This window comes from Nicotiana tomentosiformis, chromosome 3 (genome assembly GCF_000390325.3).
Source record: "Nicotiana tomentosiformis chromosome 3, ASM39032v3, whole genome shotgun sequence".
Lineage (NCBI taxonomy): Eukaryota > Viridiplantae > Streptophyta > Magnoliopsida > Solanales > Solanaceae > Nicotiana > Nicotiana tomentosiformis.
The window spans coordinates 146312807-146338215 of NC_090814.1; the positions used below are offsets into that span (position 1 = coordinate 146312807).

General features: G+C 36.4%; 1 protein-coding gene across 1 annotated transcript; it reads right to left on the minus strand.

Annotated features, from left to right (window-relative positions):
• Nucleotides 1-5964: 5964 nt before the first annotated feature.
• On the minus strand, nucleotides 5965-8654 carry LOC138908640 (uncharacterized). Its single transcript, XM_070199322.1, has 3 exons — nucleotides 7812-8654; nucleotides 6500-6670; nucleotides 5965-6147 (listed from the first exon to the last, which is right to left on the minus strand). The coding sequence occupies exons 1-3, from the start codon at nucleotides 8652-8654 to the stop codon at nucleotides 5965-5967; spliced, it is 1197 nt and encodes a 398-aa protein (XP_070055423.1).
• Between the last annotated feature and the right edge of the window lie 16755 nt (nucleotides 8655-25409).

A 25409-nucleotide genomic window follows, 5' to 3' on the forward strand; every position in this document is an offset into this window, starting at 1 on the left:
TACGCCCAGGTCCCATAATTCGATACGGACCCACCGGGACCATCAAAATATGGATCCGGACCTGTTTACCAAAAATATTGACCGAAATCAACTAAAATCAACTTTTAAGGCAAAAATTCTTATTTTCATTAGTTTTCAACATAAAAGCTTTCCGAAAACCTGCTCGGACTGTGCACAAAAATCGAGGAGGGTAAAAATAAGAATTTTAAGGCCTAAGAGCGCCGATTCAAGTTCTAAATCATAAGATGACCTTTTGGGTCATCACAAATACATGGGCTAATTAATCACTAATATTACTTAAGGATACCACTAATACGTATCTACCTTTTGTAATTATTAATATATAAGCTAATTAATGTATAAGCTAATTAGCTAATTAGTGTATAAGCTAATTATTATCTTACTGATATTGCTAATACACTTCTGCTTAGTGTAATTCTCAATGTATAAGCTAATCAATTAGTAATAGTTCTTAAGACTACTACTGATAAAACGTTTACTTAATCAGTGTAATTACTAATAGATAGGCTAATAAATTATTAATATTACTTAAGCATACTACTAATATGCATCTACTTTATGTAATTATCAATTTATAAGCTAATGAATCGCTAATATTTTTTATTGATATTACTAATACACTTCTACTTAGTGTAATTTTTAATGCATAAGCTAATCAATCAGTAATTATTTTTAAGACTATACTAATACACTTCTACTTAATTAGTATAATTATCAATATATAAGCTAATGAATCACTAGCGTTACTTCAGGATACCACTAATATTACTTAAGGATATCACTAATAAACCTCTACTTACTTTAATTATCAAACTAAAGATAAACAATCACAAACATTTCTCACAAATAGCATTAATACACTTCCATTTAGTGTATAATTATCAATGTATCGACTAATCAATCACTAATGTTACTTATATAAGGATGCCACTAGTTCACTAATACTTAGTGTTATTATCAATGTATATAGGCTAATCAATCACCAACATTACTTACATATATATTATTAATACACTTATACTTCCTGTAATTATCAATCTACAAGCTAAATACAACCAATACACTTTTTCTTAGTATATTATCAATGTGTATGATAATCAATTGTTAACGTTACTTAAGGACACCATTAATACACTTCTACTTACAGTAATTATCAATTTATAAGATAAACCATTACTAGTATTTCTTACGGAAACGACTAATACACTTCTTCTTAGTGTGTAATTATTAATGTATAGGTTAATCAATGTAGTTAAGGATACTACAAATTTACTTTTACTTTGTGTAATTATAAATTACTAAGCTAATTACCACTAATATATTTTAAGTAGTGTATTACCTCCGCTTAGTGTAAATTTCAATAAATAGGCTAATCAATCACTAAGATAATTAAGTAAATACTTACCAAGAGACTTACCGACGACCTCCCTCGGTATTGTGTAATAAAAAATACAAAATAATTATCTATAAGATTACTTATTTAAGTTACCGACGGAAGTCCATTGGTACTGTAAAAATAAAATTCAAAATATTATGTAAATACAGTAGGATTGAGAACGTCGATAACTTTATTTTCTTTTTCATTTATTTTTTTTAAAAGCACTGAGAGACACCGTCGGTACCTAAAAAAATAATTCAAAAATATAAATAAAAAATATTCCGACGGAGTCTATCGGTAAATTACCGACGGAGTGCATTGGTACAACCAATTAAATTTTGATCGGTCAAAGTATCATTACTTACCGAGAGTTATCCGTCGGTTATATTTTAAAAAATAAAAATTAAAAAGTTCAAAAGTACCGAGGGACTCCGTCAGAAAGTCCTTCGGAATAGCGTCGGAAACAAATCCTCGGTACTGCTGCGTCAGTAAGGAATTCGTTTCCTTTCTTGAGGAAAAGTTCAACTATTCAAAGGGTCATATATTTGTATTTAATTGCAAAGAGGTATTAATTTCTTTTCTCCCTTTTGCCGGTGTGATTTATATCTCTGCGTAATTGATTGTTTCCCTTCAGTTTTCTCCATTATATATTAGACTTCAATTATTGCTTCACTTGATTTATGCATTCATCTACTTGTTCAATTAACTTGGTTTGGACTTTGTCAGGAACAACATTGCAGCATTAAGCGCTCGTTTGGTACGAGGGATAAGAGATAATTAATTTCGTAATTAAATTTGAGATAAGTTTATTTTACATTTGGTTGGGAAAAATCGCGGTATAACTAATCCCGAGATTGTAGTGTTATTTTTATCCCTATGGGAAAGTGAGATAACTATCCTGGGATTATTAATCCCGAGATAATTAATCCTAGGATAATTTATTTCCCAACCAAATAATACTGCAGGGATAACTAAGGGGTCGTTTGGCTGAAGACAAGTTATGCTAGAATTAGTTATGTTGGGATGAGTTAATAGTTATATTAGGATTAGTTATGCTAGAATTAGTTATCCGAGTATTATTTTTTATTGACTGTTTGGTATGTTGTATTAATCCTAAGATAACTTATCCTGTGATTAGTATTCAGCCACCCTCTCACAGGTATAAGTTATCCCAGTACTATTTTTAATTTTGGAATAATTTATCCAAGAATTAATAACCAAACAAAGGATAAAACGGTACTAAATTTTTATGCCAAGATTAGCCCTTCATGTTTATTCCTACCGCTACTATTGATGTTTTTATTCAAAATGCATACACCAAAAATAAGAAGTAAAGTACTAGTTGTAATCTCTGCTCAGGGCATGCACTATATGCCTTTGCTTTTACCGTATTCTTTCTACAGAGCGATTTGTGTGTTGTGGCCGGACATTTGTGGGAATATGGGACATTTTTCAACTGGTCAAATTCTTAAAAAGGGATGGGACTTAATTTTCTGTTGATAAAAGAAAGATAGTAACTTCATCTCAGATTTTCAGTTGATTTCATTCTTTTCATTTTTTCTTCTTTACTATTTTCTTCTTTTGTTTGTCTTACCCCTATATGAGGTAGAGAGGCTGATTCCGATAAACCCTAGGTATCCTTCCCTTCAAGAACTCTCCACCTCTTGTGTTGGAAGTTGAGGGTGCTTACCACTAGAGAAACCCACTCTTGTAAACCACCTTTAGCGGATGTTTAACTTTATTCGTTACAATGTCAAATATTTTTTCCTTTCACTCTTTTACTGTAATCCTCAAATTGTCAACATATAATTCATGTTCTTTTGACAAGTTAACAACAGAGTTCAAAACTTGGAAGTCCTACGCCTTATATATAATCCACGTCCTCTAAAAAGAAATTTAAAGAAACAGAATATTAGCATAGTTAATTATGGCATGGGGATATATAACAAAAAAACCAACAGCACCAAAATGCTCATATATACACATCAACTGTCAAAAAGCCAAAAACTGAAGAAGAGAAAAACTCAATATTTATTTTTGATGCTTATAAGAGCATTTTCGCCTGGTTTATCTTCACTAGCTAGTACAACTTTTTAGACTTAGAAAATTACCTATTATATATGAGAATAGGGACGGAGCTAGAGACCACCTTATAAGTTTGGTTGAACCAATTAATTTCGGTCCAAACTTTGTATTTGTCTTAAATATTTATTTAATATATACAAATTATTAATTTAAAATTCAACAACTTCAAAGAAATATAATTCTTAACTCACAAGTTAAAATCGCAACACTGCCTATATATGAGAACTTTGAGAATTCAGCTTAGATAGGCATGCTTTTCTAATTATGAAGAGGGTTGATAGAAATCATAACGTGTAGCATATGTTTTTATACATAAAATTTTCTCATTTAACTATCGTTTGTCATATGTATATTCTCACCTTATTAAAATACTTAATCATAGTACTCAAGTTGATATGACTTATAATTAATTAATAAACTAATATAAATACGGGATGTCAAGTAATATTTTATCATAGACTAAAGTTCCTTTATTTCTCTCTGATCGTTGGGATAGCCAGTCTATGATGGATATTCTCAACCAATCTTCTTTCATTTATTCGGTATTTCCATCATCCGTGTTATTCTAATTAATATTAAAAAAAATTCCACTTCCGTGTGTATAATATTTATGCTTAATTTATTATATTAGTATCATTTTCTAGCACTAAATAGGTATTTTAGACACTAATAATGTTGAACACATACACTTTATGCACCAATAATTCACCATTCTACGCCCCCACTCACGTTTTCTCTCACATGCTTACTCCTATATAAGAGTGTTGTTCCTCTCCTCAATTCTCACTTGAAACTAGAGTACTTAACACCTATATTCTACTAGAAAGGCAGAAAGGCAAATATGAAATTTCTTCTAGAAATCAGTGCTAGGTTGAGCCACATTGCCACCATGGTTCCAAACGGTGGAGCAGATGATGAAAACATGCCACATTTTTTTAAAGTTAGATTATAAGTTTCATAGACTTTCATTTTGTTTATATGAAGATCAAGTAATCTTACTTTCTACTTCTCTGTTTTTGTTTCAGCTTCGCTGCCAAAACTGCCAGGAACTGTCGAAAAGACAATGCGTTTATATCAGCGAGAGTGTCCAGCACGGCCGTGACACAGTTAACCATGTTATAAGAGTAAAACAAACTCCTAATTTTATCCTTGTTTAATTAGACGCTCCAGCTTTGTTTCTCATCTCTCTAAGTTTCTCATATTCAGTGCAAAGAGTGCAAGAAATATGGGACTGTGATGTTGATTCCGGGGTATGGGAGGCCGTTCACAGCAGAGGACTCAGAGAGCGGAGCTTATGCTCCACTCTTGCTCTTCGACTGCGATGAGATGGCTCCTGAAGGATACGAGTTCAATGGCGGCTGGAAACTTACTACTGTAAGTTCCACCTCCAATTTCATAATTTTTGCACCAACTAATCTCTTTTTTTAACAGTCGGTGATGTTTGCATGTAGGACTTGGGTGTGGTGATCGAGAATGTGAATTTGGTGAACGATGAGTATAAGGGAGAGCGTGATATGTATGGCAATAAGCCTAAGGTGAAAAATCCCAAGGGAAGGTTTACGATTCACCAAGCATGAACAAGTTTTAACCCCGCGTGTCTATGAAAAATAACTTGCACTGTAGGTAAGATGTTGCACTGTGCAAGATGTTGAATGGTTTGTTTAATTTTTTGCTTGTTTGAGTGTTGTAGGTTTACTGGTTGCAAGTCTTTTGTGGTTTGAAAAAGCTGACCAACTAAATTTGTATGACTCTGTTGGGAGTTGAATCTATTGTCTTGTGTTTGAAACTATTTGAAAGAGGAATTGATGATCCTTAATGAAAAGGTGGCCTTTTTCTCAATATAATTCAGAAGTGAGAAAGAACAATACATATTATACAAGAATTTCAATGTCTCGCAATAGTTAATTTTAGGGTACCTGAAACCGAAAAAATTAAAACAAAATAATACTACTCCATATAACTTCTTTCTGTTGTATTACAAAAGATGTCTCCTAGTTGGTAGCAAATTAATGAGATCAATCGATGATCACCAAAATACATAAAAGAGGGGGTCTGAGATGAATATTTTAAATTTTATTAAGGAAAGAATAGAAATGGACCTAAATTGAAGTTATGCAGTCATTCTGTTTTTATTAACTAAATTTTAAGTTATATATAAAAGAGTATGGGGCAACCTTGTTTTTTTCTTTTTTTGGGTGAGACGAGTCTAACATTTAAGCCTCAAATCAAGAAAGTTAAAAGAAACATAAAACAACGAAAAATAAAAGCAGACTACATCGAAGAAAATTTAGCACTCGGGCTATCCATAAAATCATGACCAGACTTTTACCTGTTGCACCCAAGCATGCATTAACACTTTTTCAATATATAATCGCACAGAGAAGCGAAGTTGGTTAATTCCAAATACTGAAAGGTTAAAATATATGTATATGTAAACTATACTATAGAGCAAAGTCCGAAGAAACTTGAAACGTGCGACATCAATTAGGAGGTTCCTCCCATTTAAACATAAAGGTGGTAATCCGTTCAATTAGGGACGTGGATTTGAGCCAAGAGTTCAGACATGACGTTCCCCCATCCTCAGTTGCGCCTTTGTGAATAATGACTTCATTTAATCTTTTGTATTGCTTCATTCTGCATTCTTTTGTTGTCTCACTGAACGCCTGTTATTCCATACCACGTGAAAATCTTAGATATATACCAGCAACATATCAAAACATAATGAAGAGGCTTAATTTGAATTTCTTTCCTTTAGAAAATTATACCGTGCCAACAAGATAATAAATATTTTTACCTAGTTCAATCCCCTTGATATAAGAAGCTCTTAATTTAGAGGGAAAGATCGTCTAAAATTTGTGCTATGTCATATGTTCAAATCCTTATAATTATGAGAATGTTTTTCGTTTGTACATGTTTAAATGTGCGCCTTAGGGACTGCGGTACGTATAAAAATATCGAGTTGTATAAAAAAATCACTTAAACACTATCATTTTGGGATATAATGTATGTTTATACCTGAAGTATTTTGCTGTCCATGCCATGCACTATAGATACTGTCATGGGCTGAGAAAACATCATTTCATTTACGAATGACTCAAGATGCATTGAAGAATTCTCTATGCATAGCTCTAGTTTTCGAGTTGGTGGAACAAGAATTTCACTTGGATCTTCATAAATAAGAATACTCTGCATATTGTGCAAAGCCCAAATACCAAGTTAAACAAGTAGCGCAATGCATAAATCAAGTAATTAGAACGATAATTCGTCCAATTCACAATGGAGCAAACTGAAGGGAGAAAACAATTCGATAGAGATATGAATCCTATGCAGGGGTGGCAAAAACAACCCAAATCCATTTGACCCGTCCAATCCGCCCAACATTTAATGGGTTGGGCATGAAACATTTTTCCTGATTAGCTGATTTGGGCATAACCCATCTCAACCCATAATACAAGCTAGCCCAAACTCAACCCATCACTATCCAAACTTCAATCCCTATAATTTGCACTCAATTCGATTAAAGGAATTTTTTACTTCCTTCTAATCATGTTTAGAGATGGTATTCTGTTATCCATGTAGATTATATGTTTTTTTTGTATAATTTTCGGTTAACCTTTATTTATTACTATTAAAAGATTTTAGATTAGTTAGGAGTTAGATATTAGCATTAACTTAATTAACTTTTCCTTTCTCAAAAATACAATATAATAAAGTTTGTACCTTTTATGGCATTATTCTCTTTTATCTCTTTATAAGAAAAGATTATACATATTGACATCGGAAATAAAAATACAATGCATTTTTTTCTGGTCAAATGCAATACATATTTAACAAAGTATACAAATAGCAGCTAATCATTTTTTTTATGCAATGAAAATTGACAGCAAACTTGACAGCCTTAATTCAAAATTTGTGTTCTACCATAAAAAAGCATATTGAAAGCTTGCAGTTAAATGATTAGTATTATACCTTTTTATAGCTTAATTCTCGTTTTTCTTTTTACATTAAAAAGATTTGAGAGTATCTAACACGTGAAGTAAATAAGAATGCAAAATTAGCGTGTAAAAATCATGAAGAATGGGAAGTAAAAATTTTGTTCAAGTTGGGCAGGTTGGGCTATGACGCATTGTTTAATCCATCTTGACCCAAGTAACTTTGGGCAGGGTTGGGCAATGACTCATTTATTTAGTTCAGCCTATTTAAACCTATCCAAACCCAGCTCAAACAACCAATTTGCCACCCCTAAATTCCTATGCATTAACTATCATTGAGACGAAGGGAATATATGTTAAACTAGTGAAAGAGAAACTAAAAAATAAAATATTACCTCTTCGCAACAAATTATTAATATCAAGCCGTTAGAATAGTTGAACTTTTGAACAAAGTCTAGAAGATTATTGTACCAACTTGTGTCCACATCTCCAAAGTTGTAAGAATCATCAGATTGCTGCACATAAAAATCGAGGTTGGCTCGTTCCAAGTTAGAGGGATCCATAGTTGAGATTGAGAAGGGCATTATATAGCCTTGGAAATTGAATTCCATCAGATTTGGAGCCAGCATGTTGACTTGCTCCAGATTACCCCAATGCGACAAGGTGAAACTCTTAAGGTTTTCACTTACAACTTTTATATTTTTCATTACATAGCATCTCTTGAGTTTCAAAACTTTAAGGGCTGGAAACTTAGACAACTGATATTCAAATTGCTTGTCCGTCATGGTGGTAGCTTCTAACTGGAGACATTCTAAAGTGTTATAACCATCTAAAATATCAATTGTGCAAGGCAACGGTTCTGGTTCAGTTGTGCCTGAGTGCTCGTCCAAAGGCACGCCAACATAGACAAATTTTCGAAGATTTGGAGCCCAGATTTCCACCTTTGCGAGTTTCTTACACATACGTAGCTCCAATTTCTCCAGATTTACTAGGCCGAAAACATGCAAATTCTGGATCCCCGTGCAATGACCTATTTTTAGGTCCCTGATAAACGGGCATGTACTAATTATCCGTTGCAATTTATTAGTGGTACTGTTGTTATTATCAATTTCAAAGTTGCACTTGTTCAGCGATAATTCAGTCAGCGTCTTAGCTGCATAAATAGCATCAGGTATGCAGTAGCTAAAATTAGACGTTGGATGAATTTCTAGAGATATGACATTATGTTTAATTGCCATGTTCAACCAGCGATCAATATGAGACGCCAATTCTGGAAGACGCCAATCTCCAAATTGAACTCCATGTCTTAGACAAGATGCAAGTTCGAGCTTCTTCTTTTAGCCCATATTGACGACGAATCCGACGTAAGATGTCATGAATTATTTGTATAGGCAACTCTGAAATTCTTGTGTTGCTGCGCATCAAACATTAGAGTGTTTCATAAAGCAGCCGATAATAGAGTGACGGTCAGGACATGAAAGGTACTTCTGCAGTCCATATTCATAATTGACCAATTCTACTGCCTCTTCAAATTAAAGAATATAGCAATGCATTTTGCTTGTATTAACTCTATCCTATGCACCAACATAACCCTTATGGACATAGAACTCCTTCCTGCTCGTGGTGACATTCACTTGTGTTCTTCAGTTTTATTTGAATCTTATTCTTTTGCATAAGTATTTCATTTCAGATGAAGTATTCTTTCCTTAGATATCATGGTATTGTCTCCTCTTATATAATGTTCAATATCAATATTCTTGACTTCAAAAGTTATTTTGAAATTAAATAAAAACTAAAAGCTTTGATTATTTTACGTGTTTTCATAGTAATGTTTTCTAGCAATGATGAGGTTCATATCTCAAAATATTCTGGTTTCTGTAACAATATGGTGATCTTTTTTGTTTTATTTCAAGTCGATAATAATATTCAATAATTAAATATGTTGATATAGTTCAATAATTCTTACAATAAAAGTTATAACAGTTGCTTTTTAAGTAACAATAAAATATTAGGTTATGAATAAGTAAAAAAGTTAAACCCGTAAAACTATTATGAAAATTCGATACGACAAAATCACTTCCCACATTAAGACTTAAAGTTAGCTTTTTAATGTTTGTACAATGACAGTGTAAAGGTAATTAAAGGAAAAATTACATATAATAAGTGCAATTGATAACGGAAAATAGGCAACAGAAAGGTAATCTTCTATAACAAATTAAATTGCACAAGTGCTGTAAAATTTATTTACATTAAAGGGCAGCTTGATGCACAAAGTATTTTGTATTCACGTAGGATCCGGGGAAAGGCCGCACCCCAAGGGGTATGATGTAAGATATGCTACCCTAATGCAAGTAGTACGGGTTGCTTCTACGGCTCGAACCTGTAAACTATAAGTCACACAAAAATAATTTTACTGTTGCTCCAAAGCTCTCCTTTCCAAATGTTATTAAACTAAATCCCAAGCTGGAAATTACTAGAGCACGACATAGCACACAAGCGGGGCAAGTGCACAAATAGCTATTTTCAGGGATACTATTTAGAGATTAACCCGTACTTATTTTGTTCTGAAATTTTAAATCTTAACTTCAAGATAATTCTGAATATTTTATCCTAAAATTGAACTGAAAAACTGAAATCCAGTAATTCCTATATAGCAACCCGTTAGAGTAACTATCTTGTAATGACCCAACCGGTCATTTTTACTTTTAAAAATCCGTTCCCTAAAATAAAACTTCTCGTATGTGCTTTTAATGATTTATGACTTGCGGGGATGGTTGGTTCGGGATTTGAAAGTATTTGGGTTGAAATCAGAATACTTGGTTCCTTATGTTTGGCTTTAAAAGGTCAAGTTTGACTTCGATCAGCATTTGGAGAAAACGATCCCGGAATAGAATTTTGACGATTTCAACAGCTCCGTATGGTGATTTTGGACTTAGGAGCATATTCGGAATTTTATTTGAAAATCCGTAGTTAAACTAGGCTTGAAATGCCTAAAATAGAAATTTAAGTTTGGAAGTTTGACCGGGGAGTTGACTTTTTTATACCGGAGTCAGAAATCAGTTCTGAAAATTTTCATAACTCCGTTATGTCATTTATAACTTGTGTGCAAAATTTGAGGTCAATCGGATTTGATTTGATAGGTTTCGACATCGAATGTAGCAGTTGGAAATTTTAAGTTTCATTAAGCTTGAATTGGAGCATAATTCATGGTTTTAGCGTCGTTTGACGTGATTTGAGGTTTTAAATAAGTTTGTATGATGTTTTAGGACTTGTTGGTGTATTTGGTTGAGGTCCTGAGGGTCTCGAGTGAGTTTCTGATGGTTAACGGATTAAGAATTGAAGCTGGGAAACTACTGAAGTGAGTTTTGCTAGTTTTTGGTTGATATGGTTTTTTTTCCCTTATCTGTCAAAATCGAACTCCATGACCGAGGTACAAAATCGGACTCCATGACTGAGCTCCCTGATCGAGGTCCATGATCGGACTCCATAATCAGACTGGACAGATCTGTAAGTTATAAAAACAGGGGACTTCGTCCCATTTGTCATTTTTGACGAATTGGAGCTTGAGGAGAGGGGATTTTGATATATTTTTAAGGAAATACATTAGGGTAAGTGATTCTAACTCAGATTTGATCAATATACACAAATATATAATTATTTTCACCATTTAATTAGTGTTTTGAGATTGAAATTTGGGAAATATTTAGAAATCTCATAGAAATGAATTTTTGAGATTTCGATATCGATTTGGAGTCAGATTTGAGTGAAACTAGTATGGTTGGACTCGTAATTGAATGGGTTGTAGAATTTCATAACTTTCACCGAATTTCGAGATGTGGGCCCTACTGTTGAATTTTTAATTAATTTCGAATTTTTTATTGAAAATATAGTATTTTCTTATAGAATTGATTCCTATAAATTTTAGTGATTGTATCAAATTATTTATGGTTAGATTCGAGCCAATCGAAGTTGGATAATCGAGGAAAAGGCCTACTAGTGAATTAAATTGGAGCAAGACGAGGTAAGTCTCTTGTCTAATCTTGTGAGGGGAAAATTATCCCATAGGTAATTAAAGTAATAATTGTTGCTAATTGTGGGGGCTACGTACACACGAGGTGATGAGAGTCCGTACGTAGCTACTATTAATGCTAAAGTGCGGGTAGTTTAGGATTCAAAGCATGAATTACTTGTGTAAATTGTATTCTTTAGTCAATTAATATTATTTGATATATATATTGTGAATTGTTAGATAAAAATATTAAAGGATGAAAATCTCATACCCGAATTTATCTTATAATAAATATACTCTCCTTCCGGAGGTACATAAGAAAATGTACCCATTTCTTGTGGAGCGGGCCGAATGCCTCGGTAGGATAGATGCATCTATGGATCGTTCAGCACGTCCCTCGGCAGTGTACATGACACTTTGGATCGGGCAGTACGACCTCAGCAGAAATTGTGCTTAATAATAATAATAATTACACGATACTTGGACAGTTTATTGCAGTTTGTAAAGCTATTTGATAAATTGGAAATTTATTGAAATTGAATTGCAGCTTGTAAAGCTATTTGATAAATTGGAAATTTTATTAAAATTGAAGGATTTATTTAATAGATTGGAAATTGTTGCATTTGTAGGATTTTTATTATTTCTACTAATTGAATAAAATTATTGTTAACTCTGTGAATGATGCTGATTTGAATAATTATAATTTATTTTATTTATTATTGTTGACCCTTAGTGAGTGTCAAAGTCGTCCATCTCGTCTCTACTACTTCGAGATTAGGCTTGATACTTACTAGGTACACGTTGTTTATGTACTCATGCTACACTTGCTGCACTTTTTGTGTAGGATCTGAGACAGATACTAGTGGAGGACCTACCATCGCACATCCTCGTTATCCAGGGGCGTAGTGGTGAGCTGTCTTTCTGAGCCATCCTGCAGCTACCAGTGCATCTTCTTGTATTTTATATTCTGTCTATTTTCATTTCAGACAGAATTTAGAGTTTTGTATAATCTACTAGATGTTCATACACTTGTGACACCAGGTCTTGGCACACATTGGTAGAATTTGGTGTCTTATTATTTTTCTTGGATTTAAATTTTATCGCTATATGTTTAATTTATTAGTTGGCTTGCCTATCTATAGTGTTAGACGCCATCACGACCTATAGATGAAATTGGATCGTGACAACATGGTATCAGAGCACTAGGTTCACGTAGGTCTCACAAGTTATGAGCAGACCTAATAGAGTCTTGTGGATCGGTATGGAGACGTCTGAACTTATCTTCGAGAGGCTATAGGGTGTTAGGAAACTACCTTTCTTCATATTCTATCGTGCAATCGATGTAGTTCTAAATATCCTTCTCTTATTCTCTCACAGATGGTGAGAACGCGCTCTAATGAGGTTCCAGACTAGGGAAGAGCTACTCCCTAAGTTGCTAGAGGCCGAGGGAGGGCTCCAGCCCGTGGTAGAGGGCGAGGACATCCCAGGACTGTTCCAGTTATGCCTACAGTGGGTTCAGCAGAGAATGCCATTATTGAGGAACATGGTGAGGTGCTTGTGGCAGATCTAGCTCTGGTGGATTTCATATTTGCATCGGGATTTCAGGATGTTATGGGTCGTATGCTGCGGTTCATGGACAATATGACTCAGGCCGATTTATTTTAGGCAGACCCAGTCACATCCTGGGGGGGGGGGGAGAGCACAGATCCCTACCGCACAGGCTCATGGACATGCAACTGCTGTATATCAGACCCAGGGTGCACTACCCGTGGATGGAGGCCAGCCAGTGGGAGCAGCTACACCTGAGCCCAGGCCAGCTGCAGCCGCTGATCCGCAGAAACTATTGGACAAATGGACTAGACTACATCCTCCTGTCTTTAGGGTGAGCAACATGAGGATCCCCGGGATTTCATTGATCGGTGCAAGGATAGACTGTACAATATAAGGATATTGGAGTCTCACGGGGTAGACTTTGCTATTTTTCAGCTAGAGGGTAGAGCCCGTAGATGGTGGCAGTCTTATGTTCTTGGCAGACTAGCAGATTCTCCTCCCGTGACTTGGGACAGGTTCACACGTATCTTTCTGGATAGGTATATTCTACCCTCCTAGAGGGAAGAGTTGATGTTTCAGTTTGAGCAGCTCTAGCAGGGTCAGATGTTAGTGACCGATTATGAGGCGAGGTTTTCTGAGTTATCTCGCCGTGCACTTATGATATTTCCTACTAAGGCGGATAGAGTGCAGAGGTTTGTTGCGGGTTTACATACTGGCATTCAGGCCACTATGGCTAGAGAGGTTGAGATGGGTACTTCTTATGAGCTAGTCGTGGAGATAGCCTGCAGGATTGAGGGTGTACATCAGTGGAACCGAGAGCAGGTTATGAGAGATAAGCGGTTCAGGTATTCTGGAGAGTTCAGAGGTGCTCCGTCTGGGGGTAGAGGTCAGTTCGTGAGAGGGTAGTCCAGCAGGGCCCCATATCCAGCACCACGGCCTCCTCAAGGTGCTCCACTGCAACCCTATCTCAGTGTTATACCAGAGAGTTCTTATCGCTCACTAGCTATTTAGGGTCCTCCTAGTGGGTATTCAATTCCCCAGGGCCAGACTCTTAGTCAGCAGCCCATCGCATCGAAGAGTTGTTACGAGTGCGGGGAACCCAGTCACATGTGGAGATTTTGCCCCAAGCTTCGGGGTAAACAAGTGCAATAGGGTCAGCAGCCTATGATTACCGGACCAGTTGCTCCACCAGTTATCCGACCACCAAGAGGTGGAGGACAGGTGGGTAGGGGCCGTCCTAGAGGTGGAGGTCAGCCAGGCGGAGGCCAGCTAGTTGGCTCTCCAGCTCGGTTCTATGCTTTTTCGGCCAGACTAGATGCAGAGGCCTCAGATGTCGTGATTACATGTATTATTTCTGTTTGCAGCAAAGATGCCTCAGTATTATTTAATCCAGGATCTACGTATTCATATGTGTCATCTATATTTGCTCCATTCCTGGGTGTTTCTCGTGAGTCCTTGAGTACTCATGTTTATGTGTCCACTCTTATGGGTGATTCTGTTGTTGTGAACCGGATCTACCGGTCCTATATTATTACATTTTGTGGTTATGAAATTAGAGTAGATCTCATATTGCTTGAGATGACCGATTTTGAAATTATTCTAGGGCATGGACTGGTTATCTCCATATCATGCTATTCTAGATTGTCATGCCAAGACTCTTACCTTGGCTATTCCAGCATTGCCTAAGCTGGAGTGGAAGAGTTCATCTGTTAGTTCATTTAATCGAGTTATTTCTTTTATAAAGGCTCAACATATAGTTACTGATCCAGTGCCTGTAGTTTGGGAGTTCTCCGATATATTTCCTTCAGATCTTTCAGGTATGCCACCTGATCGTGATATTGATTTCTGTATCGACTTGGCTCCAGATACCCAGCCTATATCTATCCCATTGTATCGCATAGCTCCGAAAGAATTGAAAGAACAACTTGAAGAGTTACTAGCCAAAGGGTTCGTTAGACCAAGTGTATCGCCTTGGGGTGCACCAGTATTATTTGTGAAAAAGAAGGATATAACAATGCAGATGTGTATTGATTATCGCCAATTGAACAAAGTCACTATTAAGAACAAGTACCCGTTGCCGCGTATTGATGATCTATTTGACCAGTTGCAGGGTGCTAGGGTGTTCTCTAAGAACGACTTGAGGTCGGGTGTACCATAGTTGAAGATTCAGGATTCGGATGTTCCAAAGACTGCTTTTCGGTCTAGATATGGTCATTATGAGTTTCTGGTGATGTCCTTCGATTTAACTAACGCCCCGACATCGTTTATGGATTTGATGAACAAGGTATTCATGCCATATATTAATTCGTTTGTCATTGTCTTCATTGATGACATCTTGATCTACTCGCCCAGTAAGGAGAAACATGAGAAGCATATGAGAGTAGTGCTTCAGACGTTGCAAAAACAAAAGTTATATGCTAAGTTCTCTAAATGTCAGTTTTGGCTAGAGTCTGTAGCATTTTTGGGGCATATTGTATCGGGTGAGGGTATTAACGTTGATCCCAAAAAGATTGAGGCAGTTCAGAATTGGCATCGTCCCACTTCGGCGACTGAGATTAGGAGTTTTCTGAGTTTAGCAGGTTATTATCGTCTGTTCCTGGAAGGTTTTTCATCTATTGCAGCACCTTTGACCAAATTAACCCAGAAGGGTGATCCGTTCCGATGATCCGATGATTGTGAAGTGCGCTTTCAGAAGTTCAATAAAGCATTGACTACAACACAAGTGTTAATTTTGCATTCCGGTTCGGGAATATATACAGTGTATTGCAACGCTTCACGCGTTGGCTTGGGTTGTGTATTGATGTAGGAAGGGCGAGTTATTGAATATTCACGTCAGCTGAAGCCCCACGAGAAGAATTATCCGGTACATAATTTAGAATTAGTTGTGATTGTTCACGCTCTTTAGATTTGGAGGCATTATATTTATGGGGTGTCTTGTGAAGTTTACACTGATCATCGCAGTTTGCAGCATTTGTTCAAGTAGACGGACCTAAATTTGAGGAAGCGCAGATGGCTGGAATTACTGAAAGATTATGCTATTACTATCCTATATCATCGGGGTAAAGCAAATGTGGTTGCAGACGCCTTGAGTAGAAAGGCGGATAGTATGGATAGTTTGGATTTCATTACAGCAGAGGAGAGACCATTAGCTTTGGATATTCAATCCTTGGCTAACCGACTTGTGATATTGGACATTTCAGAGCTCAGTCGAGTTCTTGCATGTGTTGTAGCCCAGTCTTCACTATTTGAACAGATCAAGGCTAGCCAGTATGGTGATCCACACTTAATGGTTCTTCGAGAAATAGTACTACAGGGTGGTGCCAAGGAAGTTACTACTGGAGCGGATGATGTTCTGCGACTCTAGGATCGTCTATGTATTCCTAAAGTAGATGGACTGAGGAAAAAGATCCTAGAGGAAGCACACAGTTCTCGGTATTCTATTCATCTAGGTGCCACAAAGATGTATCGTGACCTGAGGCAGCATTATTGGTGGCGACTAATGAAAAAGGACATAGTTGAGTATGTATCTAGGTGTCTAAATTGCCAGCAAGTTAAATACGAACACCAGAGGCCAGGTGGCCTACTTCAGCAGATGACTATACCAGAGTGAAAATGAGAACGCATCACTATGGACTTTGTAGTTGGGTTGCCGCGGACCTTACGGAAGTTTGATGCTGTTTGGATCATTGTTGACAGGTTGACCAAGTCGGCACATTTTATTCCTGTTGTGACTACGTATACTTCAGAGAGGTTGGCCCAGATTTATATTCAGGAGATAGTTCCGTTGCACGACGTGCCAATTTCTATAATATCATATAGAGGCCCTCAGTTTACTTCACATTTCTGGATAGTAGTACAGAGTGAATTGGGGACCCGTACAGCTCAGCACAACCTTTCATCCGTAGACCGACAGGCAGTCAGAGCGGACAATTCAGATTTTAGAGGATATGCTCAGGGCATGTGTGATTGACCTTGGAGGTTAGTGGGATCGTTTCTTGCCTTTGGCCGAGTTTTCTTATAATAACAGTTACCAATCCAGCAGCAAGATGGATCCATTTGAGGCTTTATATGGTCGGCGATGTCATTCGTCCATTGGATGGTTTGAGCCCGGTGAGGCTAAATAATATGATAACGATTTGGTGAAAGATGCCTTGGAAGGTAAAGTTGGTGAGCGACTTCATACAGCACAGTCTTGACAGAAGAGTTACGCGGATCAGAAAGCGCGTGATTTATCATTTATGGTGGGTGAAAAAGTTCTTTTGAAAGTTTCGCCGATGAAGGGAATCATGAGATTTGGGAAAAAGGAAAAATTGAGCCCAAGGTTTATAGGCCCATTTGAGGTGTTGAGACGAGTTGGGGAGGTTGCTTATGAGCTTGCATTTTCATGTATCTATGCTCCGGAAGTATCATGCCGACCTATCACATGTGTTAGACTTCAACACAGTTCAGCTAGATAATAGCTTGGGTTATGATGGGGAGCCAGTTGCCATTGTTGATAAACAGGTTCGCCAGTTGAGATCCAAGATGATTTCTGCAGTAAAAGTCCAGTGGAGGGGCCAACCTGTCACGACCCAATTTCACCTATAGGTCTTGATGGAGTCCAACACTACAGTTAGGCAAGCCAACTAATAAATTAATCATTTATTGATAAAATTTAAAACCAAGAAAAAATAATAAAATACCAAATTCTACCAATGTGTGTGCCAAGACCTGGTGTCACAAGTGTATGAGCATCTAGTAGATTATACAAAACCTTAAATACTGTCAAATAAAAATAGACAAAATAAAAAATACAAGGAGAGACACTAGTAGCTGCAGAACGGCTCAGAAAGACAGCTCACCACTATGCCCCTGGATAACATGGGTGTAAGACGATAGATCCCCCACTAGTATTCACCTTAGGTCCTCCACAAAAAGTGCAGCAAGTGTAGTATGAGTACGTAAGCAACGTGTACCCAGTAAGTATCAAGCCTAATCTCGAAGTGGTAGAGACGAGATGGCCGACTTTGACACTCACTAAGGGTCAACAATAATAATAGAAATAAAACTAGAATATCTAAATCAATATTATTCACAGAATTTACAATAATTTATTTAACCCACAGAAATAATTAAATTCCTTCAAATGCAAAAATTCTCAATATATTAAATAAATTCCTTCAATTCAAATAATTTCCAATTTATCAATTAATCTCATTTACAGGAATAACAATTAATTCCTTAACAAGCAGGAATAATAATTCATTAAATTCCAAGGATTTTTCAATTTATCAATTAGCTTCGCAAGCTGAAATAAACCATTAAAGTATCGTGTAATTATTATTATTAAGCACGATTTCTGCCGAGGACGTACGACCCGATCCAGAGTGTCGCGTACACTGCCGAGGGACATGCGGCACGATCCATAGATACATCTATCCTACCAAGACATTCGGCCCGCTCCACAAGAAAGGAGGACATTTTCTTATGTACCTCCAGATAGAGAGTATATTTATTAAGATCAATTCAGGAGGATGAATAATTTCTTTTAACAATTAATTAATTTAAACAGAAAATTAAGCATATGGGATTTCCATCCTTTATATCTTCCCTGATATATATATATATATATATATATATATATATATATATATATATATATATATATATATATATATATATATATATATATATATATAATAATAATAATAATAATAATTTAATTAAATAAAAAATATAATCTACACAAGTAATTCATGCTTTTGAGTCCAAAACTACACGGACTTTAACATTAATAGTAGCTACGCACGGACTCTCGTCACCTCGTGCATACGTAGCCCCCACAATTAATAATAATTATTAATTTAAATCACTTATGAGGTAATTTCTCCCTCACAAGATTAGACAAGAGACTTACCTCGTCTTGCTCCAATTTAATCCACTAGAATGCCCTTTCCATGATTATCCAACTCTATATGGCTCGAATCTAGCCAAAATAATTCGATACAGTCACTAAAAATTATAGGAGTCAATTCTATAAGAAAATACTACATTTTCAATAAAATTCCGAAATTAATTAAAACTTCGTCTGTGGGACCCACATCTCGAAATCCGGCGAAAGTTACAAAAAATGAACGCCCACTCAACCACGAGTTTACCCATACCAAAATCACTAAATTTCGCTAATAATTCGGCCCTCAAATCCTCAAATCTATCCAAAAGGGTTTTCAAACTTTTGCAGCTCAATTCACCAATTGAATAATAAAAACAGTGATGGATTCAGGTAATTTAACCAATATTGAGTTAAGAACACTTACCCCGTTATTTTCTCTGAAAATCTCCCAAATATCGTCTAAATCCGAGCTCCAAATCGTTAAAAATGGAGTCCCATTTTTAGAACTTAAACTCTCTGCCCAGTTATTGCTTCTACGCGATCGCGTAGCACAAATATTTCTGCCAAGAAGTAACCCTATGCGATCGCATCAAGTCTCACGCGATCGCGATGCACAAGGTTCCGACTCTACGCGATCGCATCCCTCTTCATGCGATCGCATAGCATAAATACGTGGCCCAGCTTCCTCTCAAATTCCCCTACGCGATCGCAAACAATGACACGCGATCGCGATGCACACACTGGCCCAACCTACGCGATCGCGGACGTGTCCACGCAATCGCAGAGAACAAATTCCCAGCTGCCCAAATTAAGCATACGCGATCGTGTAGAACAATTCCGCCTCTGTCTAAATTACTCTATGCGATCACAGACCAACCTACGCTATCGCGTATAAGGAAATCAGAAGAAGATACCAGCAACAATTAGCAGTGTTCCAAAAGCCAAAAATGTTCCGTTAGCCGTTCGAAACTCACCCGAGCCCCTCAGGACCTCAATCAATTATACCAACAAGTCCTAAAATATCATACAAACTTATTTGAAATCATAAATCACATAAACGACTCTAAAACCACGAATTATGCTCCAATTCGAGCTTAATGAAATTTAAAATTTACAACTTCTATGTTCGATGTAGAAACCTATAAAATCAAGTCCGTTTGACCTCAAATTTTGCTCACAAGTCATAAATGACATAACGGAACTACGAAAATTTTCCGAACTGGATTTTGACTCCGATATCAAAAAGTCAACTTCCCGGTCAAACTTCCAAACTTAAATTCTTATTTTAGCTATTTCAAGCCTAATTTAACTACGGACTTCGAAATAAAATTCCGAATACGCTCCTAAGTCCAAAATCATCATACGGAGCTATTGGAACCATCAAATCCCGATTCCGGGGTCGTTTTCTCAAAATGTTGACCAAAGTCAAACTTAGCCCTTTAAGGCCAACTTAAGGAACCAAGGCGTTCCGATTTCACCCCAAACACTTCCAAATCCCGAACCAACCATCCCCGCAAGTCATAAAATATTAAAATCGCATACATGAAGTTTTATGTCACGACCCAAAATCCAACTATTCGTGATGGCACCTAACCCAACCCGTCAGGTATGCCAATTACCAACTATTCAATTACAATAATAATTATTTAAAAGAAAATATCTAAAACCAATACATTTCCCCAAGAACTGATAGTACAAATCATGAGCTTCTAAGAATAGAGTATACAAAGCAGAAATGAATTAAATACATAGTTTGTTTGAATAGTACATAAACAGAGCTTTTATAAATCTATGGCTACCCTGAAGAAGAGGCAGCTAAAACAGGAACGATGGTACATCTTCAAATCCGGAAACCATCGAACACAGCCACAACGGCAGCCAATATCTACATGCAATGTGCAGAAGTGCAGTATCAGTACAACCGACCCCATGTACTGAGTAAGTAACAAACTTCGCCTTAGGTTGAAAGCAGTGACGAGCTTCTACCAAGGTCGGGTCCAAAACCACTAGTCCACAACAGTCCATAACAACATAAAGAAAATAATACCAGAAGAAACACAAAGATAAAATGCTCAGCCAAATCATGATTTCAAAAATAATAGTTCTTCCTTTCAAATACATTAGTGAAAACCCAAATCGTTTGCCGAAGTTGCCAAAAATATGAATAATTTGAGAACATTAATTTTTTCCAAAATCCTTTCAATAATAAATAAAATATCTCATTTTCTTTCCTAGATAACCAGTGTAAAACAAATGCATCACTATGCCCATTTGCCAACATGTGTGAGAAATCATGAATAATGTGATACCGTACAACATGAGGAAAACACATCTCTATGCATATATGTCATGTGTGCATGTCAAAGCAATGTATCTAAGAGATTGCACTCATGTGCTCACACTCTCTCAGAGTACTCATTCCCATTGTCTCGCATTCTCTCTCACTGTGCTCAGCACACTCAATCACTCAGCGCTATACAATACTTGCTACGACGTGCAGCCCGATCACTATTTATAGTGGACTGCGCTCACTGGGGGTGTGTACAGACTCGTGAGGGGCTCCTACAGCCCAAGCGCTATAAGCACAGACAACTCACGTGTGGCACGGATAATTCACGTGCCATAATATAAATATCTGGATCCGCACGGCCAACTCACGTGCTGCACTGCCAATTCACGTGCAATAATAATATAAGGATCCACATGGACAACTCACGTGCTGCACGACCAACTCACGTGCAAAAATAAGTCAATAAGGCCTGCTGCAGGCGGGCAGCCCCGATCCATATACTAGTAATAATATATATAAAGACAATATGACCTACTGCGGTGTGCAGCTCGGTCCCAAAAATATCCTCACAATCAGGCCCTCGGCCTCCCTCAGTCATCAATATCTCCAGTCTCTCTCTCATGGGCTCACAATGTCATGAGAATAGCCCAAAATTGATGATATAATGTATCAATAAATAACAACAGAGACTGAGATATGATATGCAATGAAATGAATATGACTGAGTATGAATTTTTAATTTAAAATAAATATTTCACAACAATATGACCTTTGTGGGTCCGAATAATACTGGCACATAGTCTCAACATGATTTTTAATATGCTTTTCAGCTCAATTTCTTTAATTCATAAAATTGCATGGAAAATGCCAAGATCATTTAACTATAAAATTCCACAGAAACAATTATGTCACAATTTCTATAGAGCACGCCCACACGCCCGTCACCTAGTATGTACGTCACCTCCCAACAATTTACAGAATACATATTTTCAGGGTTCAGACCCTCAACTCCAATATTAGAAGAGTTACTTACCTCGAACAAGCCAAATCCAATGTCGAGCAAGCTAAGCAATGCTCCAGAAATTCCATTATGCACGTATCAACTTCCATACGGCTCGAATCTAGTCACAATTAATTTGATTCATCTCATAAAAATTATAGGAATTAATTCTATATCAAAATACTAATATTTTCCAAAAATCTGAAATTACGCCCCAAAAGTCACTCGTGGGGCCCACATCTCGAAATCCGATAAAGCTCACAAAATTCGAACCCGCATTCAACCACGAGTCGAACCATACCAAAATTACTCAAATCCAACCACAACTCGGCCTTCGAATCCTCAATTAAAGTCTTTGAAGATTTCTACCATTTTCAACCCAAACTTTACCCATTTGAACTCAAGACTCTTTCCATAAACCTCATTGATACGTATAAATAATACTCTTACACCCAAGAATCATACTCTTAATCACCCATCATCACCCAAACTCGAAATTGAAGATTAGGGGTTAGAACCTTACCTCTTTGATGAAGAACTTGATGGATTTCTTGTTGGATTTCAAGGCTTGGACAAGAATTTGATGAACAAGACACTTCATCTACTTCTTCTCTCTAGAACACTCTCACTTCTCTCTAAAATCATCAAATAATTGCCCCAAAATAAGCCCCAAAGCCTATTTATCAAAATGGGGTCAGGTTATGAAAATAAAAAAATTAACCCTCCGAAAGCATGCTTACGGTCGCATAATGAACCGCAGAACGGGTATGCGGGCCGCAAAAAGGATCACAAAATCGGTGCCCAGAACTGGGCTCTTCTGGTCCAATTTGCGTCCAGTTTGCGGTCCCAGAAGCAGTTTTGCGATCGCATAACTGTTTTGCGATCGCATAATTGGACGCAAAATTGCATTTTTTCAGCCTTTGGTAATTTTGTCATAACTTCTTGTAGGAATGTCCAAATGACGAACGGTTTGAAGCGTTAGAAACTAGACTCAAAGATATTTCATGTGATAGGTAATACACTATATAAAACTTCGTGTCCTGATAGTTATTCTCATTTGAAGTTAGGTCTTGTGCGAATTCATTTCAAACTTTAGTCTTATGACATTCCTAACTTCTACATTCGATGCCGAAACCTATCGAATCAAGTCCGATTGTCCTCAAATATTGCACACAAGTCATAAATGACATAATGAATCTATTCCAATTTTCATAATCGGATTCCGACCTCGATATAAAAAAGTCAACCCCCCGGTCAGACTTCCTAAAAATTTAACTTTTGGCATTTCAAGCCTAATTCCATTACGGACCTCCAAATAATTTTTCGGACACGCTCCTAAGTTCAAAATCACTATACAGAGCTATTGGAATCATCAAAACTCCATTTCGGGGTCGTTTACATATAAGTCGACATCCGGTCACTATTTTAAGTTAAGTTTTCAATTATGTGACTAAGTGTCTCATTTCACTCCGAAATCCTTCCGGACTCGAACCAACTAACCCGATAAGTCATAAATCAACTGTAAGGCATAAATTAAGCAGTTTATGGGAAAACAGGGTTACAATACTCAAAATGACCGGCCGGGTCGTTATATTCTCCTCCACTTAAACATACGTTCGTCCTCGAACGTGCTATGATTTATTTCCAAGCCACTGTCACACCTCCTTTTTCCAGGGGTATAGGGGAATTTTTCCAATTTAAGTGACATTATTCGAAATAGGATTATTTATTTAATCAGAGTCGCCACTTAGAATAATTTATGGTGTCCCAAGTCACCAGTTTATTTTAAAATCCCAAATTGTGGAAATTGACTCTGTTTAAAGTCCGCAAAACCAGAAGACCAGGTAAGGAATTTTGTTAACTCTGGAGAAGGTGTTAGGCATTTTCGAGTTAATCATACCTGACTTATTTAAATTGTTTTAATTACTTATTTTAGAACCTATGTGCATTTTACGTTTTACCGCTTTTAGATTGCTTGATTATTCGTAATTATGGAATTATCTTGAAATGAGTCACGCGTACATGTACTCGTTTTGTTTGGTGTGTCATGAATCATGTCACGCGTACGTATACACAATTAATAATACTTTATTATTTTTAAGATTGTTTTGCCCAAAGTTGCGCGAACGCATACCTTAGTTTTAATTTTGGGAATCATAATTATGTCACACGAATGCATACATAATAACGATGATTCAATTAATTAAGAGTGCACCTAAAAGCATACTTGCGTATTCATTGTTTGTTTTTTTGCTATATTTGAGATTGTTGTGAGGCTATAATTTATGGATACGGAATTATTTTGATGAATGAAGTACTTTTGAGGGGGTTAAGTGGACTAATAGTTTAGAGCAGGTATGAACATTTATTATCTATAGAAAAAATGGGTTAGCATTATTTATTCGCTATTTGGCCGCCATATGGATACTAAAGGAAATAGGCTTGGAAAAGTTCGCCTGCTCCCTATTGCAGCAAAGTAACATGATAAGAATTAATCTAATACCGAAATGGTGGGCTCGTATGAGGCCCAAAAAATTAAATCTAAACTCTCAAAATTCCTCTTAGCTCTACAAAAATTATCTAAATTTGAATTATTTAAAAGTTTATTAGATGATCTAACAAAATAAATCATACTTTCCTTGAAGCAAAACGACAGACGTGGTAATGAAACAAACAGTAGTTTGATATGAGCTCACTCAAATAATATGCATATGACAGAATACTTCGTCAAATTCGTTCCAGATCTTGCTAAAACCCCCAACGTCCCATTTTGTTTGTTCACCAATTTTTCAAACTTTCAAACCGTATGGTAATCTAAATTCCAACATGAGAGCAGATAGATCAAATCACAGATATTTCCATTGGTTTAAAATAACGAAAAAATCAAACCCCAAATATAATGAGTCATGAAGTAGATTCAATGTTTTATAAACCAAAAGATGCCACCATGCAAATAGACAATCATTATTCCCCTTAATATTATGCATTCTAAACCCATTTAGTAATTCATCTCCAAAAACTAATCCTTCAATATAAACAAATAAACTGAATTATAAAGCCAAATTCATTTCATGCTTTATCACATAATCCAAATCGGACACATCAAAATGGGATAGAAATGATTAAGATATGGATCCAATATTCAAAAGAGTATAAGAGATAAAATTTAAAAGGCAAAGCAAGTAATGAACTTTTAACGTAGAATTCAAAATATCGCCAGTATGAAACTTGAGCAATGATTGCAGAACCGAACTGCAACCGGAGACCTATT